This window comes from Podarcis muralis, chromosome 10 (genome assembly GCF_964188315.1).
Source record: "Podarcis muralis chromosome 10, rPodMur119.hap1.1, whole genome shotgun sequence".
Lineage (NCBI taxonomy): Eukaryota > Metazoa > Chordata > Lepidosauria > Squamata > Lacertidae > Podarcis > Podarcis muralis.
The window spans coordinates 53,474,292-53,491,815 of record NC_135664.1 but is presented as its reverse complement, the minus strand read 5'-3'; the positions used below and the strand labels follow the sequence as shown (position 1 = coordinate 53,491,815).

Genomic DNA, 17,524 nt, shown 5'->3' with positions numbered 1-17,524 from the left:
CTCTTTCTCTCCCTGCCATGAACCTAACAAAAATTGCTTATCTGAATCGGCTATTTGTGGCTGCTACTTACAAAACAAAAACATGCATGTTCATTGTATTCAGGCAATTCATGTCTTGCTTGACCTTAATACAAAACTTGGTAGGTTCTTAGATGCACATTGGAGCTCACAGTGTGAATGTACACAGCAGCTTCCTGTGGTCCAGATATGCTCCAGTTCAGCACCGCTGACATAAACAGATCAGGATGAACTGCTGCAATAATTTTTCTCATTTCTCTGTTTCAAAGTGAGGCCACTTAAGATACTACATCCGTTGGAAGACCAGACTGTGAGGCTTGGCAAAGAGCTCTCCCTGAAATGTGAGATCTCTGAGAACGTAGAAGGGAAGTGGTACAAAAATGGGCAGCTTCTCCAACCCAGTGACCGCATTAAGATATATCACAAAGGAAGGTAGGCATGCAAAACAGTAATCCTTGAAGATCAGGGTTAAAAAATGCCTGGAGCCATTCCTTTACTACAGGTAGGTAGGGTTGCCATATGTCCGGCAGGTATTCAGCCCTCGTAAGCAGCATGAGGGGCGGGATTGCTGAAATGTCTGGGGAAACTACAAAAAAGCTCAACAACAAGGATAAAGGTTGTTGATTTCAAATGACAGCCACCTTGGGACATTCTGGTTATGAAAAACAAGAAAGACCCATATATTTATAACCAAAAAAAGGGGCAAACTAGATGAGTAAAGGAAGACTCATAATTAACATTTGCGTTTTAAATTAATAACTAGGTTGGGGGGGGGAGCAGTCAGATCAGTGCTGCTACATGAGTGCTTCTTCTATTCTCAGGAGAGTAGATGAGCACCCAGCTGCTAAAGTAGTAAAAATGGTATTGGTATCATAATTTGAAAATCAAAGGGCAGAAATCATTTATAGCTGCACACACAGGAGGAGGAGCCCATAAATTTTAGTGGCATCCATCAGTTCTTCCTCTTACAAACTTGATGGTATGAAATGTCTGTAAAAATGTAGGTGTAAACTCATCTTTGCATTCAGAAATATGAAACAATTTGGGTCTAATTCATAAGACATTAGAATTGTATTGTCATATAATGCAGTGTATAGTATATGGTCTCATACTTTAAGTTCTTGCATATTTTTTCCCTTTAAATTTTCCGTCTTGATTTTCCACAGAATCCATCGGCTAATTGTTGATAAATCACTCATTGAGGATGATGGAGAGTACATGTTTGTTCCAGATGCCTATAATGTCAACATCCCCTGCAAAGTGCATATTATAGGTAACTTTTGAGTTCCTGTTTGTTCCTTTTTTAAAGTGTTTCATGTTCAGAGGCAGGCCTGCGTGGATCATAGGGATAATGTACTGTTGGCCTTAAAGCAGAGATTGGATCAGCTAGATGATTTGCTAGTGGTTGCTTTTGTTTCCTGCATTTGAACATTTGTGTCATACTGGGAAATTGGTAGAGCTGGAAGCTATGCCTGCAGTTCACTGGGGCTTGCATAGTGAGATACATTCGAGGGTCAACCATGTGTATCTGTTGTAGCAAGAACAGCAAAGAGTCTTGTGGTGCCTTGTTGACTAACAACAAAGATATCACACACACACACACACACACAAAGAGAGAGAACACGTTTGTTTTTTCACAGTAAAATTGATAGTTTTAAAGATCCCACTGGATTCCTTGTTCTTTCTGCAATGCTGCTACTCATCTGGAACACAAGGGGACAGAAGAGAGAGCAGAACATTTATTGTAAAAGGTATATGGAGGGCTATATTTAGATCCTGCATTGAAAAGAAGGTTGGACTAAGTTAAGGATGTGACTCTGCAGATGCTGTTGGCTGACTGCTTTTTAAAACCACAGCACAGCCTATAGTTGCTTTTGTTCAAGGTCAGGTGAAAGGTCCGCCACAAGCCAATATTGCAGTTGAACAAACTTCTGAACAGTGGGATGACTTGCAGGATGTTTTCTCATCTTTTTCAATGTGTTTTGGCTTTGACCTGCTACTCTCATATCTCCCTTAGAACCTGGGGTTTCCTCCTGGTTCTGGTGGGTTCCAACAATCTGTGGAATAGGAAGCTGGTATAATGTCCAGGTTTGGAGCTAATGCTGCATCATTGCCTGGTTTGGCCATTAGTCTGGAGTAGGGCCATAACTGGGGGGTGGCGAGGTGGACCACAGGGGCGCAGGCAATGGGGTATGTGTGTGAAAAAAATATGTCCAAAAATATAAATATTTATTATTGCCTCATAAGAAAGTTTTTAATAGAGGGTGAATTGAATGGGGGTTGGGGGTTGGAGGAGAGGCGAAAAGAAGAGCTAACTTGTCCGTGGCTAGGAGGCGCAATCTGGATGGTTCTGCCAGGTGTGCAAGTACACCTAGCTACAGCTCTGGTCTGGAGAGCATCACTGCTTCCCTGACTGGTGAGATGTTCTGTGACATCCTTTGGTTTTAGGTTGGCTTTGTTTGGACCATCTTTTCTAAGAACAGGTGTGGGGAACCTTTGGCCCTTCAGGTGTTGCTGAACTACAACTCCCATCATTCCTGTCCAGTGGCCACGCTGGCTGGGTTGGTGCTGTAGTTCAACAACATCTCAAGGGCAAAAGGCTGCCCATACCTGCTAAGAGGGAGATATCTTCTTCAGTATTGCAGAGGACAGTCTTATGAAGATAAGTATGCCATAAGACACATATGGTGAAGGTATACTGAAGCTGGGGAAAACCTGTAATATTCCTGATTATAACATATGAAAGAACCAAAAATGTGTAACATTTCTGAATGCACCAGATGAGGGAGCCAATTGTTGTATGGATGGCTAGCTAACAATGTTTGGGACAGCATATAGGACGGGATGATTTGTCAATTCCAGGATTCAAGCATAAAAAAAATGGTCAAGTTTAGAAAGTTTTCATCTGCTGCTTTCTGTACTGTTAGGCTTTGTACATAATGAAATGTTCTTCTCCTTGTGCAAATTCCTCAGTGTCTCAATTTTGCAGATCCTCCTAAAATCCACCTTGACGGGCTTGGTGATGGCAATACAGTGACAGTTGTAGCAGGAACCAAGTTACGTCTTGAAATTCCTGTCTCTGGAGAGCCTGCTCCGAAGATTATGTGGAGCAGAGGAGACAAGGTACAACTATAACATAGACATATATCTGCAATCTGATGTCAAGTATTTAAAAATTATCAGTTTTGTTGTGTTTTATAATAAAATATGGGTAGCAGAGTAACCTGTATCAACAGTGGCATAACTTTGAGCTAAATTTTGGGTGGTTAATGATTGCTCCTAGCCTATAGCACACAGGAAGCATATTATACTGAATCAGATCATTGGTCTCTCTTGCTCTGTAATGTCAAGACTGACTGGCAGTAGCTTGCTAGACAGGCGACATTCCCAACCCTACTGTCAGATGTTGGGAACTGAATCTGGGACCTTTTTGATAAAAAGCAGAAGACGCATGCCCAGAACCTTCTGAAGCAGAAGAGTGAGCCATCCTTGACTAAACATCCTGTCCTTAAAACAGGAGGATGCCTAACCTATGAAAAGCTCCATAATTGCTGTGGTTATTTTCACAATAAAATGTAAAAGCCAGTTATCATTTTGTATGAAATAGTGCAAGGGGGAGAAGAGGGTAAGGAATAAGCAATGGATTCAAGCGAAAGTGCGAGTACCATTTAATCAATAGTCATCCTACCATCTCATCATTCCTCCTAGTGATGTGCTGGGTGACTCAGCTCACAATAGGTTTCGAAGATGAAGGGATTTATGTCCCTCATATCTTATGCTGGAGGGAGTCTGTCTTGTCCCTACTGCAGTTACACAAATGTGTGTCAACTAGTGGTATGTTCTGTGTGGTGCTGCTTGTGATAGGAACACAGGAAGCTGCCTTTTGCATGCTTGGACTGTTTATCCATTCAGCCCAGTATGTTTTACTCTGACAGCAGTTGCTGCCCAAAGGTGCTCTGTTACACTGTTACCTGAGATTCATTCAACTGGAGATGCTAGGGATTGAACTCAGGAACTTATGCATTCAAGTCATGTGGTCTACTGCTGCGCTGCAGTTCACTCCTGCCCATTGCATCTCAGTCTAACTACTTAATAACTAGGCAGATTTGTAGGGACTGCCCACAATGTATTTCACCTGTACAGAAGGGAGAGAGAGGGTGTGTGTCAAAGAAAGAGAGGAAGTGTGGCAAGAGAGTTGGGTGGAGAGTTAATAACGTTCTAAAAACATCCTGTGTAGATGCTCATTTCACTGCACATATTATAGCTTGCTATGTGGTGGCTGATTCATTCTCAGTTGCACTCCACCCCAGCACCTCCTACATGCTTTTGTAAGGGACTATGCTCTATAATGCTGCTTCTAGTGGTAGTATCAAAAGAAGTTGTGGTACCAGTTTGGACATTACTACAGAGTGTGTGACCCACTGACATGCTCCATATTAAACATTTGTTTTCTCCTGTTGGCAGGACTGGCCCATGAGGCAAGGTGAGGCAACAGCCACAGGTGGAAGGATCTACAGGGGCAACAGATCTAACCTTCAATGAATGCATTGTCCACTGCTGCTGCTGCTGCGGTAGCAGTGACAGCTGTGATGTGCTCCTTGGAGGTCGGATCTCTCACCTCCTCGGCAGCCCCCCCCGCCCCCCCACCACATCTGCAGTGGCCTCTTGGCAAACAGGAGGCACTGCTGTTCTCCTCCCACCCATGTCCCCATGTAGATCTTCACTCACTTCATGATGGCAGGGAGGCACTATTTTGTAGTTTGCCTCAGGTGCCTAAATGTTTTTGGCCAGCCCTGTCTGTTGAGCACTTTGTCATCTCTTATTCAAATTACTGTTAGATTTTTGTATATATCTTGTGGCTAGCTTTGCAGATTTCTATTTTGATATCATGCTTTGATTCTTATTTCCAATCTCCTAGTGGTTTTCAGTCCCATGGTGTAAACTCTCTCTCCTCCTCCCCTCCCCTGCATAATTGATAGTGGCTCATGGATCCTGCAGCCAGAATACGGGCAGATAATTACCCAGACAGCAGTTGTTTGGTGATTGATTCAGCTGAGAGAGATGACTCAGGTGTCTACAGAATAATGCTAAAGAATGAGGCAGGAGAAGACACAGCCCACATCAACATCAAAGTGGTTGGTAAGTCTTTCCAGTTCAATACTTAGTTTTGCGTTGTTATTTATAATTTCTGTGGGTCTTTTCAATATACAAAGTACTTCATAGGGCTGTAGCCAAGTAACTTTTACTCAGAGCAGACCCATTGAAATTAATGGATCTAAATTAATCCTGTCTATTAATAGATTTACTCTTGAGTAGAAATGGAATACAACCCATAGTTTTTAGCCTCACTGATTTTATGGGTTTCCCGCCCCTGCTTTTTTATTTTTTAATATGATTGCATTTGATTTTTGCTTGTTTTCTTGAAAAAGTAATAGCTTTTAAACTATGCTGTTCAATGTTCAGTAAAAGTGTTTGAGTGGTATACAAAACTAAATTTTAAATGAGCTGAGGTAAGAGATAATGGTCTGGTTTGCTTGTCACATTAAAGCATAGTTTCAATGTGCTTGTACACATTGCTCAAAAGTTCCTGCAGTGCTCCTCTCCTACTGTGTCACTGACAAAACAACCCAGACTATGTCTTGATATGTCGCCCAAATCTTACCTCATGGTTTTTTCTCTTCAAACAAACCATGAGTGGTAACCAAGGTTTGTTTTTCACTTACTGGTTCTGTTCTGCGAAGGTTTGGATGATTTGACAAGTCAGACTCCAGGTAGGATTCAACTAATAAGCCCCGAACAAGGGCTTCTGTTTGAGGAACTGGGCTTTTTCCACTCTCCTCCCCCTGCATGTCTCCTCCTCAAAATTGACTCTGGGAAGGTTGGGAGAACCCCTGGAACAACATGCGGGGGGAAGAGAGGGGGATAATTTTGCCTGGTAAGCTGAAATGCTTGCCCTGACAGAATTATCACTTCTAAGACTTGTTTTGTCTGTGGTGCAGCAGCATGAGTGGAAGAACACTGAGGGGGTGTTTGTGCAGCATGGTTTAATATGATGTACAAACTGGACTAATTATTGTTTCAAAGACTGCCAATGAACTTCTTTGTAGTCGAGTGCTGATTTACACCTCGGTCTTGTCTAGAATTTTTTTTTTTTTTTTTTTTGCAGTTTGTTTATTAAAGGTCTACTTTTTGCTCCAATTTTGCTCCAGTTTTAGTGATAAGCAATAAACAGTTCACTGTACAGCAATATCAGCATGTTTAGTAGGGGAGGCTATCCAAGGAAATAAAAATATTTTTGCTTGCAACAGATATTCCTGACCCTCCTGCGGCACCCAATGTGGTTGAAGTAGGAGAAGATTGGTGCATTATGAACTGGGACCCTCCAGCATATGATGGTGGGTCGCCTATCTTAGGTAAGTAGATCTAGCATCTGCACAGCTATTTTGATATTTCCTAGCTTTTTACTGTCAAATTTAATGGGAACCTCTGAGTTGGTGCCCACATGGTGGGCATCTAGCTGCTGTCTCTTAAAATAGAATTTTCTGAGAACCAACAAAGGAGATTTTCATCTTGTGTATATGACTTCATAGATACCATTTTATATACAGGCAAAAAACTTGCACAGCCTTCTCTCTGTGTGTCTGGAAACATGTAGAAAAACAGCATGTGACATAACAGTAATTGCCTCCAACTTTCCCACCCTAGTTTCACTTTATTGACTATCACTTTTGAAGGAAGAGAAACTTGGAGTATTATAAACATTGCATCACACATTCAGGGAAACCTTTTCAGTCTGGTAGGCTAGATCAATATTTGTCTCCACCCCCCTGGGCCACCTTTGACAGGTGGGCAGGACAAGCCACCTGTCAATCTTATGACAGGTGGGTTGTCCTGCCCCCATGACAAAGTCGCTTGCATAGCGCTTTCCAAATACCTGACAGCCATCTGGTTTTTGGGTGCTTTGGAACCACAGCCCAAGAGACTTTACTAGCTTCACAGCAAGCCTTTGCCAGCAGTGATCCAACTGCCAATAGGTGACTGGGAGCCATCATTTAATATTCTCACATTGCCCCCAAGGTTGCAATGCTCTGTGGCATTCTGGGAAATTAAAATGGTGGTTCCAAGTCCCAGGTGCCTGGCAATGATTGAAAAACTTTGGGGGGTGGGGAGATTAAGGGGTAGTGCTCAAGAGCAGGTGTGAGTAGTGAGCCTGAGGATATACTACATATTGTCACCAAGATTTGAGAGGAGGAATTGATATGGAGAGGCAACTTTCAGCAACAGTCATATGTTTCTTGTTTTATTTAATACTGCCCACACTTGATTCAAAATCAGTTATTACCTGTTTCTAGGAAACATGTATAAAGCAGCCTTGAAATGTTTGAATAGTGTAAATATAGATAGCTTTAGGCCATGTAATATGCTTTGTCGACAGTTTGCACAAGAAATCAAACTGGTGTTTCAGCTACATGGCATTCCATGGATAAGCAGAAACATTTTAACTGGTGGTTTTTGCTTTCTCTAGGAAATGTGGGGTGGGGACCTATTCAGATACCACTGTGCTGCCCAGGTCAAACAAATACTTTCTGTGATGTTCACTTTTGTTCATTTTAGAAGTTCTGGGCCATTAGCCAATGATATTACATTTATGCTTATATTAATCAGCTATTATTAATCAGCTAACGTCCTTATAGATCAAGATGATTGGACCTGGCTGCATAAAATGATACCATGTTTATTAATAAGTGTAAACCACAAATAACTTTTTTTTCAAACTTGCTTACAAGTGGCACCTATCTCCCTCCAAACTAAGCAAAATTTAATTAATATGAATTTCTGGATGCATAAAAAAGCAGATTTTATACATGTATTTTTGTACTTTATACATGCATTTTGAGCAAAAATAAAGCAATTCTGGAAGGTAGTAATGGACACCATACAGGAAATTACAGTATATAACATAACAAGGAACCCCAAGACTACCTTCCAATATGAGCAAAAGCAATAGTCTTGTGCAGCAATAGTCTTTCCAATATGGAAATTACAGTATATAACATAACAGGAAATTACAGTAAATTACATAACAGGAAAGTACAGGAAATTACAGTATATAACATAACAAGGAACTCCAAGACTACTTTCCAATATGAGCAAAAGCAATAGTCTTGCGCAGATCAAAAAGCTTGTAACAAGGTGTATACAATATACACCTTGTTACAAGCTTTTTGATCTGCGCAAGACTATCTATTGGCCAGATTTGGAAAAATAATAAAACTCAATAGGATGATGGTTAAACAACAAAAAAGAGATGTTGCATTATTAACTAAATTAACTATATACACACACCATACCAAATGTACCAAGAAGGTACATTTATAGAAAGATGAGCCTTCTTTATAAATTTTTGGAATGAAAAAAATAACAATAATATTCTTCCTGATAGTTCCATCTCTTTAACTAATGAAATAATAGAATGTATACATTTGTAAGAGTCTATATTTTTCTTTTATGTAATCATGTAAAAATAGTAATTGTAATTCTGCTTATATTTGTTTAGGTTACTACATTGAGAGGAAAAAGAAGCAAAGTTCCAGGTGGATGAGGCTGAACTTTGACCTTATTAAAGAAACAACTTTTGAGCCCAAAAAGATGATTGAAGGAGTTGCCTATGAAGTCCGGGTGTTTGCTGTCAATGCCATAGGCACTTCGAAACCAAGCGAGCCCTCAAAGCCTTTTGTGCCTTTGGGTGGGTAGATAATATACAATGTAAAATAATCAGACTATCAGAATACCAAAGATATGTCTAAGTCAGTTCCTCCATTTTCTTTTAAATGTTGCAGCAACTTTTAATTAATGCGATCCACAAAACTGCACACAATCCCAAGGGGAAGAAAGTGTGCAAATAAAATGAAAAGTGTGGGAACAGGACAAAAGAGGAAGAGATCAAAACAAAATGTTAAAGGACTTCAACAGATAGACATTGATGCAAACATGCAGCAAAGGTTGTATTGCAAACTCAGACACTCTCTTTCATTGCTTCCAGCTGTCACGAGTCCACCCACCTGCCTGGCAGTTGATTCCGTAACAGATACTACAGTTACCATGAAATGGCGGCCACCAGACCAAATTGGAGCTGCAGGTTTAGATGGCTATATTATAGAGTATTGCTTTGAAGGAAGTAAGTGACAACTGAATTTTTCTTCAGTTAGGTGAGAGATGTCTTACTTTTTATAATAGAGAGCTGCTTTCACTCACATTGAGGTGACTATATTGTAAGTGGGGGTTCTCCAAGTCAAGTATGTGGTTCTATCCTATCCGGCTTCTAAATGGTTGGTACAACTGTTGCTAAAAATAATATTGGTCTTGCCTTGTTAACTAGCATTCCAGACCAGCAGCTCAAAATTCTGAAACCTTGTAAAATATGTATTACACTGATATGGAAATGCCATGTCCACTTTCAGCAGCAATGCTAGGTGCTACTTTAGAAACAAAATTAAGGACAAAGGAAAAGCAAGAATTAATTCAGAGATATGACTGCCCCTCCCTTATTCCCATTGTCATTTCTTACTTGGTCAGGTCAACACAGCTCTTAGATTGGCCTTTCTAAATTTTGGTGTGTCAGAATATTTCCCTAAACTTTGATTTTGTGTGCTGATAGGCAAGCTGAGCTGGTGATTGAGCCATCACACCTGCTTTGCCACACTTGAATAAGGGTTAATTATTTCAACCCATATCTGGCTGCATGCGAATTGGGGCATTTATCATGTTGAAGCCAGCCCTATTATATGATGAAGATTTTCAGTGTCAATCAGATCTCTAAAACTGCAGTTGTTCCTGTGTACATGGTGTGTCACTCTCTAGAGCCTTGATATAAGTTAAAAAGGCAACTGATCTGAAGTGGAGAACAGTGGATGTGGATGTGACCTAGAACAGGTAAGGAAATGGGACACTATGTGAAGTCCAGAACTTCCACAGTTCATTTGGGAAAGCATTCCCCCACCCCAGTTTGCAGTGTCTGGATAATAGCTATTCTGTGAAATGTTCAAGAATAGGAGGATATTCTTGCCCTAAATTTAATTGTAGCTGTGTTACTGGTATAGGCAGCCTATACAACTTTTACAGTACAGGAAGACCAGCCCGGAAGCTTGGGAAGTATCTGTTTCTAGAGGAAGTGAATGGAGCACTGTGTGGCAGGCAGAGGAGTGGCAGACAACAGTTGGGAGGAAAGTGGACGGTCTCCAGTTTCTGCTTTGCCCTCCATCACTCAACCTAACAGAAATAGCAAAGAACAGGCAGCCTTCACGCCTCTGAGATTAAAGGTTCAAGTGAGTGGCTTCACGCCGTAAGCTATGGCTAGCTATCATTTGCCTTGGCAGAAGCTTGCCACTATTTCCCTGATGAACAAAGCCCTTAAAGAGTATTAAGATGTTTTAATAGATTCTACTCTTCGACTATGAGCCAAACGACACATGGCATTAATCACATGATTTGCCCTTGAGTGCAGGATTTTTCTTCCTTTCATGTATAGCCAGTGCCCTCTTTCCTGCCTCCGGTCTGGATCTGGACCCTGGTGTGGGACTCTTTACTCCCTGATGCAGTCCTGATTTAGATTACCCCTGCCCCCTGTGGGGAACCCATTCCTGATAGGAGTGCCAAACGGTTCAAATGGCTAAAGCTTCTTTATTACCCCTCCCATATCAGGGTCCTAATCTGGATTTTGGTCCCTACACTTTAAAAAATCCTGCACACAAGGACAAACCGTGTGATTAACATCATGTGTTATTTGACCCTATAGCAGAAGTTTAGACCTATTATTATTATTATTATTATTATTATTATTATTATTATTATTATTAACTTCATTTACAGATGAATAGCTATGCAGAGTGTTTAAACCAACAGGGACTTAAACCCCTTCCCACATTGCCAAATATCTTCAATGTGGGAAATTTAAGAAAACTGGAAAATAAATAGATTTTCTTTTCTTTTTAAATGGACAAATTAAAGAAAATTTTAATAGGTCTGGTAGAGCCTTCCAGAAACAAGAAAGCTGCAGCATAATTTACAGGTTGGGGTAGGGAACCCCCAGGAAAAAGCAACCACAGGTGATGTAGAAAACTGATTTATTATTGAAGTTTACACAGTGCATTAGAGCCCAGTCTCTTTGCAATATCCTTGATAAAGAGCAATGTGTCTGAACTGCATGGGGAAAATACAAGAATAAGTTAGCTTTCTGTGACACCTATGGAAGTTTCATACCATACTTCATCTCCCTGGGAAAGTGGATTTGCCAAATATTCAGCTCAGCTCCATGCTGACTGGAGTTGATGGGAGTTTTAGTCCCAAAAAACTGGAGTAAAGAATCAAGAATATATGAATTAGCCAACAGTCCCAAATTCTTTGTAACTAGGGAGGATGTGATATGCATAGTAAATCATAAATCTAGCCATCATAGGTAGAAATGTCTTTCAAGGGACACTTCAGGGATCAGCAGAACAAAATTCCTTGTGTACTTGTTGAACAGAGCAAAACTTTTACTTTTTTCTTTCAGATAGGCTTAAAAGCATTAAGAAGATCCCTCAAAATGACAGCCACGTCTGCCATTTTGGTGTTACCCACCTCACATAAAATACAGTAGTGATGTATTTTACAGACAATACTGTGTGCATGATGTGTATTCTACTTATGCTTTGCATTTCTAGATATACACCTAGATATTTATGTGTGTGTATGTATATATATAGTTAATGCCACTCATGTGTATATTGTAACACTTTGGAACAAAACTTTTTGGAAAATACAAAAAATACTTGGTGTTTTCTCTTGCTCTTGCTATATCTCTTGCTCTGCCTTGTTTCCTTTCATTTTTTCTTCAGTACCTGAATATCTCTGTTCTTCATCTTTTTTCCAGTACCTTTCCTTCAACTAATTTTTCTACAACGTTTAATATTTCACCTGGATCTCCAGGTATACTTTCTTTGACTGTCAATCTTTCAGCTGTCACTTTTTTCAGTTCTGTCCTTCTCTTCTTCTTACTTATTCTATCAATTATTCTCTTTTCCTTCTCTCTTTTACTCTCTCTCTCTCTTGTCTATTGCCCTTGAATGGAATTTTATTAGGGCTGCTTTAATGCACAGACAATTTCTATGATAATAGTGCAGAGTGACCTTGGAAAAGTGAGAAACATTGTGGCTTCTTTAAAGTTAATAAAGTTGATTCTCAGCTTTCAGTGGAACCAATATTACATTACACATACACATATAAGTTTAAAGGATCAAACATTGCTCATGGACTTAGTGACAGGATCAGATATTATGCTCCTCTTAACTCATTCAGTACACAAGCTGGTCTCCAACCATAATAATAAATTATTATAACTCATTCAGTCATTCATCTATGCTATCAAGAATTGAATACAAAGGCACTAGGAACTGAAAATAAAGGAATAAGCACCTAGATGATTAGAGGCTCCCAACTCTTTTATTCTCTCAGAATAACAGTCATTGTAAATGCAAAATGGGTAAGGGAAAATCCCCACAGACATATTTCTGTAAGTTTGCAAATGACACTGAAGTTTTCATTGGCTAAAATAAAATGTTGCAAAAAAAAAAAAAAGAGATGCCCTTACCTGTTTTGTATTTCCTTTTCTCCGGAATCAACATAACAAAAACATAACCAGCTGAATATGGTGGCACACAATAACCTAAATTTGATCCAACAAGTCTGTTGTCTCAAATCAGCAAGCCCTGAAACAACGTTAGGTGCCTTCTCAACCTCAAGGTGAACAACCCCAAGTGAAGCTTGTCTTCCAACACCTTTATTTCCCCCAGGTTTTGTCCTGAATGTGGACACATGTATTCACATGAAACTCATGATCAGGGTCTTAATGGAAACACCAGCAACACAAAAATAAAACCTGTTGAGATCACTGCAGCAGTGCTGTCATCACATCAGCAGACCCTACAACACAATTACTCTCCAGGTCCAGTTTTCTGCTTCCTGCCTGTTTTATTGTCCAATATCAAGACAGGTTATAAAACCTGAAAACTTTTGTCATTAGGCCCGCCTTGCAAGGCACACCAATCCTTAAATAGATCCAGTGAACCATACATGGTATGCACAATGGGGTTCTGAGCCAGAAAAGCAAAGTAACAACTGTGAATGAAAACTCTTTGACAGGCGATACTTAGAGAGACTGAGTTCAGTCAACTGCAACTATACATCATGCCAGCAGACTTCCAGATCACCTTATACCACCATATACCTCTGCACACCACTGTTCTATTTCTTTTTAGCTTTCTCTTTCTTATTCTGGCCTACACTTTAATCTTCTCTTCCTGCTAAATCTTCTCTTTTACTCAATGGATTTCTCCTGCCTATCTCCTCTTCTTTCAAACCTCATCTTTCTCTCTGGATGCTCAGATATACCAGTCTCAAAGGCTCTTCTGCCTATGACTGTAAAGTACCAAATGTGCTTTCCAAATTATTTAGGTTCTCAGGAGTCCACTACAGAGGGCAAGGGAGACAGTGGTGGTGGTACAGAGCAAAATAATAGTGAGGAGACAGACGGGGGCTTGATCAAGACTGAAGAGAAGACACCAAAACCCTGTGAGTTTTCAACGGCATCATCCTCCCCCCTTTCCCCCCTGATTGTGCTGTTTCCCCTTGATCTGTGGTTGGAGCCTCAGTGTGCTGGAAGCAAAGGGGCCAGGGGGGAAATAGGCAAACAATGGTTTGCCATGTGTAGAAGAAGCAAGCTCTGTTTCATTATCTAGCCAATTCCTTGATAATCCCAAAGCTCCTCTTCAAGGTGCAGTACATATCTCTGTATAGTTACTAACAGGGATTACTAACAACTGACTCATATCTTGCCTGTGTGAAAGTGGGTGTCTCTGAATTAACTTTAATGGTGGACTCTCATAAGGTATATCGGCAGAACTGTATGAAGGTGAATTTCTGGAGGCAACTTATGACCTGGAAGGTAAAGTATGCAACAAAGATATTTAAACATTCTTACTGAAATTGATTCCCCTCCCCCAACAGCATAATAGTGATGTTTTTGAGGGAACGCTATCTGCTACACACTCCTTCAAAAATACAAAAATACTGCAGTGACTTGGGGGGGAAAGTTCATGGAATCTCGATTATTATACTATATAGAGTGCTCTTTTGGTTAAACAAAAGGTGCCAGAACTTATATCTTGATAAAAGTGCTGTAAGTACCTGCACAAAATGGCCATCATGGGCCGGGGGGGGGGGGGGGGAGAGGTCATGGTACATGGTGCTATCACAAAAAAGCACAGACTATACTGTATGTGACTCGGTTCTTTTGCTTATCCTCATAATAGCCCTGTGCAATAGATCATTATTATTATTTCGCAAATGAGAAACCGAAGCTAGGAAAGGGTGGCTTGCTTATGGCTGAAGTAGGAAATGAACCCAGGTAGTATATGCCCAAATCCATTGATCCACCTACGGAAACACATACTGTCTCCACTCACATAATACTGAAGAACCAGTTTTTAAAAATATATATAATATGGTTAGTTACTTCTGCAAAGTGTGAATGATGCATTGTTCTTTCTGTATGAAAGCCTATTCAATAACTGACTGCAAAAGACAGTTACTGGTGTGTGAAGCTATTTGTGAATTCTGTATTTGTTAGAGAAAAGTAATAGCTAACTTCTTTCTCTCTAAAGTCATGAGTATCAGTTAAGCTGTTATATATTTAAAGGCCACTGTCCCAGTCCAGATGTGTAGAGCTCTAATACATACATGGCGCTCTCACATACAAAGACTTTCCCCATTCATTGCAATTTCAGGGACCGTTCCATGCATATATCCCTATTTAAATAAAACAATTACAAAATTGTCCAGTAGCACCTTAGAGACCAACTAAGTTTGTTCTGGGTATAAGCTTTCGTGTGCATGCACACTTCTTCTGATACACTGAAACAGAAGAAGTGTGCATGCAAACAAAAGCTTATACCTAGAACAAACTTAGTTGGTCTCTAAGGTGCTTGCAGGACAATTTTTTTAAATATTTTAATTTATTACGACTGCATCAGACCAACAAAGCTACCTACCTAAATCTATATCCCTATTTGTTTGCTTAGTCAAGTCCTTGACATGGAAGTGAATGGGGAGGCATGTGCTTGATTGGAGCTTCATGTGTGCATTGAATAATTCACAGAGTTCTGAATCTGGTTTCATATGTATTCATAAATACATACAGTATTTAGACTGGGAATAGGTTGATGGCCCCCATCTTCATGAAATTGGCTGCAGATAAATCCCATTATAACTTAGAAGTACTGTAGGGGATTTATCTCTAACCACTGTTGAAAGTTGCCTGGTGGTCTAGTTGTTTTCTATGCAATGCGGCTGAGATCTTCCAAAGTTGTGTGCTGGTAAGAGTCCCATTCATTTACCAGTACCTTTTGTGAGCATAGCCTGCTAGTACTCAGTTATATATCTTTTAATCATCAGAGTGTTCTTGAAAGTTACTACTCCTGAGACAACTCACTCTGCAGTTCACTCACTGTTTGCAAATAAACATGGCAAGCCTACCCACCTCTGATCCTGGTGTCACTCCACTAATGATATTTCATATGTAACTGTAGTGGACTTAAAGAGAAAAAGGCCAAGTCATGTTTATATGACCAGCAAGAGAAAAATAACTTCATGTTATTGTCATACCACTTATACAGCTGGGTTGTGGATGTTGGCAGTGGAAGTTAATAGCAAATATTGTATACTACTGGTACTAAATGAACTGTATGGGTTATAGAAGCTAGTGATATTCCTTCAATGCTAGTGATATGGAATCATGGGGGGGGGGGGCAGAACTGATGGCAGCAATGCTTCTGAATATCACTTTCTGGAAACCACAGGGAGGGAGTGTGCTATTGTATTCGAATCCTGCTTTCAGGTTTCCCTCAGGCACCTGGTTGCCACTGTGAGAACAGGATGCTGGACTAGATGGGTCATTGGTTTGATCCAGCAGGCTCGTCTTATGTCCTTATCCTTCATACTCTGTGCCCAAAAGAATTAAACTAAAATTCAAGTGTGTGCTCTGCTGTGTAAATGACTAGCTTATGCAACATCAGTGAATAAATCGTTTCTGCTAACATGCTATCTTCTGAATTTGCAATGTGTGCTTTCAGGAGCTTGGGTTTTTTTTTTATTTCAGAGATTTGGGTGGCTGACATTTGCCTGCTGGGTATTCCGTGTGCACACGGGAGCAACCACATAGTTCTGAATGAAGTTTCATACACACATGCGAATGCATATTTATGGTCTGTGTGGGATTGCTTCACCATCCCAGAATTACAGTTTACCTGGAGTTTTTCAGAGCATTTCAGAACTCTTAATATTGTTTAAAGGGAAATGTTGTGGCAGCAATAGGAAAACATGGATCACTTAGTGGACAGCAGAGATGTATGTGTAAACATGACTGAGGGCAATATGGGTTGGACAAAAAAGCATTCATGGTACATAGAACCAGTACGGCTGCATGTGTGGATAATGATTCTGTGTCTGCATAATACCTGCACATTAATTATTTTTGCAACAATAAAACTAGAAAACTTTATTTAAAAGAGATAGGAAATTATTTAGACTGAAACTGTGTTCTGGATATCAACTTCCATGTGAAATTCTGTTACTGCAACTAATAATTATCACGTTGCTTGCATGTTAACATTCCTTTAAGGAGGCAGTACAATAATATATTGATTGCCTGCCCTTCGGGATTATAATTTTAATTATAAATGTATTAGTCGATTTTTAAAATGGAGGAAAGTGTTAAATAACATTTATTTCTTACAGTCTTCATATGCTTTCTTAAATTAGAAACTGGTGGTTTGTCTGCAAAATACTTCCAGGAAGTGAAATATATTTAGTTTGCTACACTTTTTTTTTTTTAAGCAATTAGTGATTCACAAGCACATTTCATATATGTAATTATCAATTTCTGTTCTTCCTTCCTTTTACTTTTTATCCTACTTCAGCGGAAGAATGGATTGTGGCCAATCCAGAACTCACAGACAAAACTAAATTCACCATCACTGGCCTGCCAACTGGAGCAAAAATCTTTGTTCGAGTAAAAGCTGTGAATGCTGCTGGTCCCAGTGAGCCTCGGATGCATCCACAGCCAATTTTAGTCAAGGAAGTGATAGGTGAGATGGGCTGCTTACTTATGTCTAGGGGTGGAGGGAGCTGTCCATGTTGGTTCCCTCAGTTTCTCATTTTTACAATCTGAAATTCAGTTCTCCGCATTTCTGCAGCAATCCGTGATTTTTTTTTTTTAAGTCCTAATGAAAATGTGAATATTTTGAATACTCCCTGTGAATTAGGAAAAATTTTGTATGCAGTTTTGACTAATGTACATATTTTTGCAGGCCATTTCCTTTAATATAATGCTATTTTGTATGTTGTTTTCACTAATATATGCATTGTATGCACATTTCCCCCTAACATGTGCATTTTTGTAAACATTGGTTGG

The 17,524-nt window shown here is 39.9% G+C and overlaps 1 protein-coding gene across 10 annotated transcripts in view; it reads left to right on the top strand.

Moving 5' to 3' along the window:
- MYBPC1 (myosin binding protein C1) overlaps positions 1-17,524 on the top strand; it is a 93,033-nt gene that overhangs the window by 55,868 nt on the left and 19,641 nt on the right. For 7 of the 10 annotated variants that reach the window (XM_077935036.1, XM_077935037.1, XM_077935035.1 and 4 more), the window contains 9 exons: positions 288-450; positions 1,185-1,291; positions 3,008-3,141; positions 4,998-5,157; positions 6,327-6,431; positions 8,576-8,764; positions 9,062-9,196; positions 13,510-13,626; positions 17,031-17,198. In XM_077935036.1, coding sequence (XP_077791162.1) covers positions 288-450; positions 1,185-1,291; positions 3,008-3,141; positions 4,998-5,157; positions 6,327-6,431; positions 8,576-8,764; positions 9,062-9,196; positions 13,510-13,626; positions 17,031-17,198 — 1,278 coding nt within the window. Of the gene's footprint in view, positions 1-287; positions 451-1,184; positions 1,292-3,007; positions 3,142-4,997; positions 5,158-6,326; positions 6,432-8,575; positions 8,765-9,061; positions 9,197-13,509; positions 13,627-13,942; positions 14,000-17,030; positions 17,199-17,524 lie in introns of all 10 variants that reach the window. The other 3 variants (XM_077935041.1, XM_077935042.1, XM_077935044.1) reach the window with 2 other exon arrangements.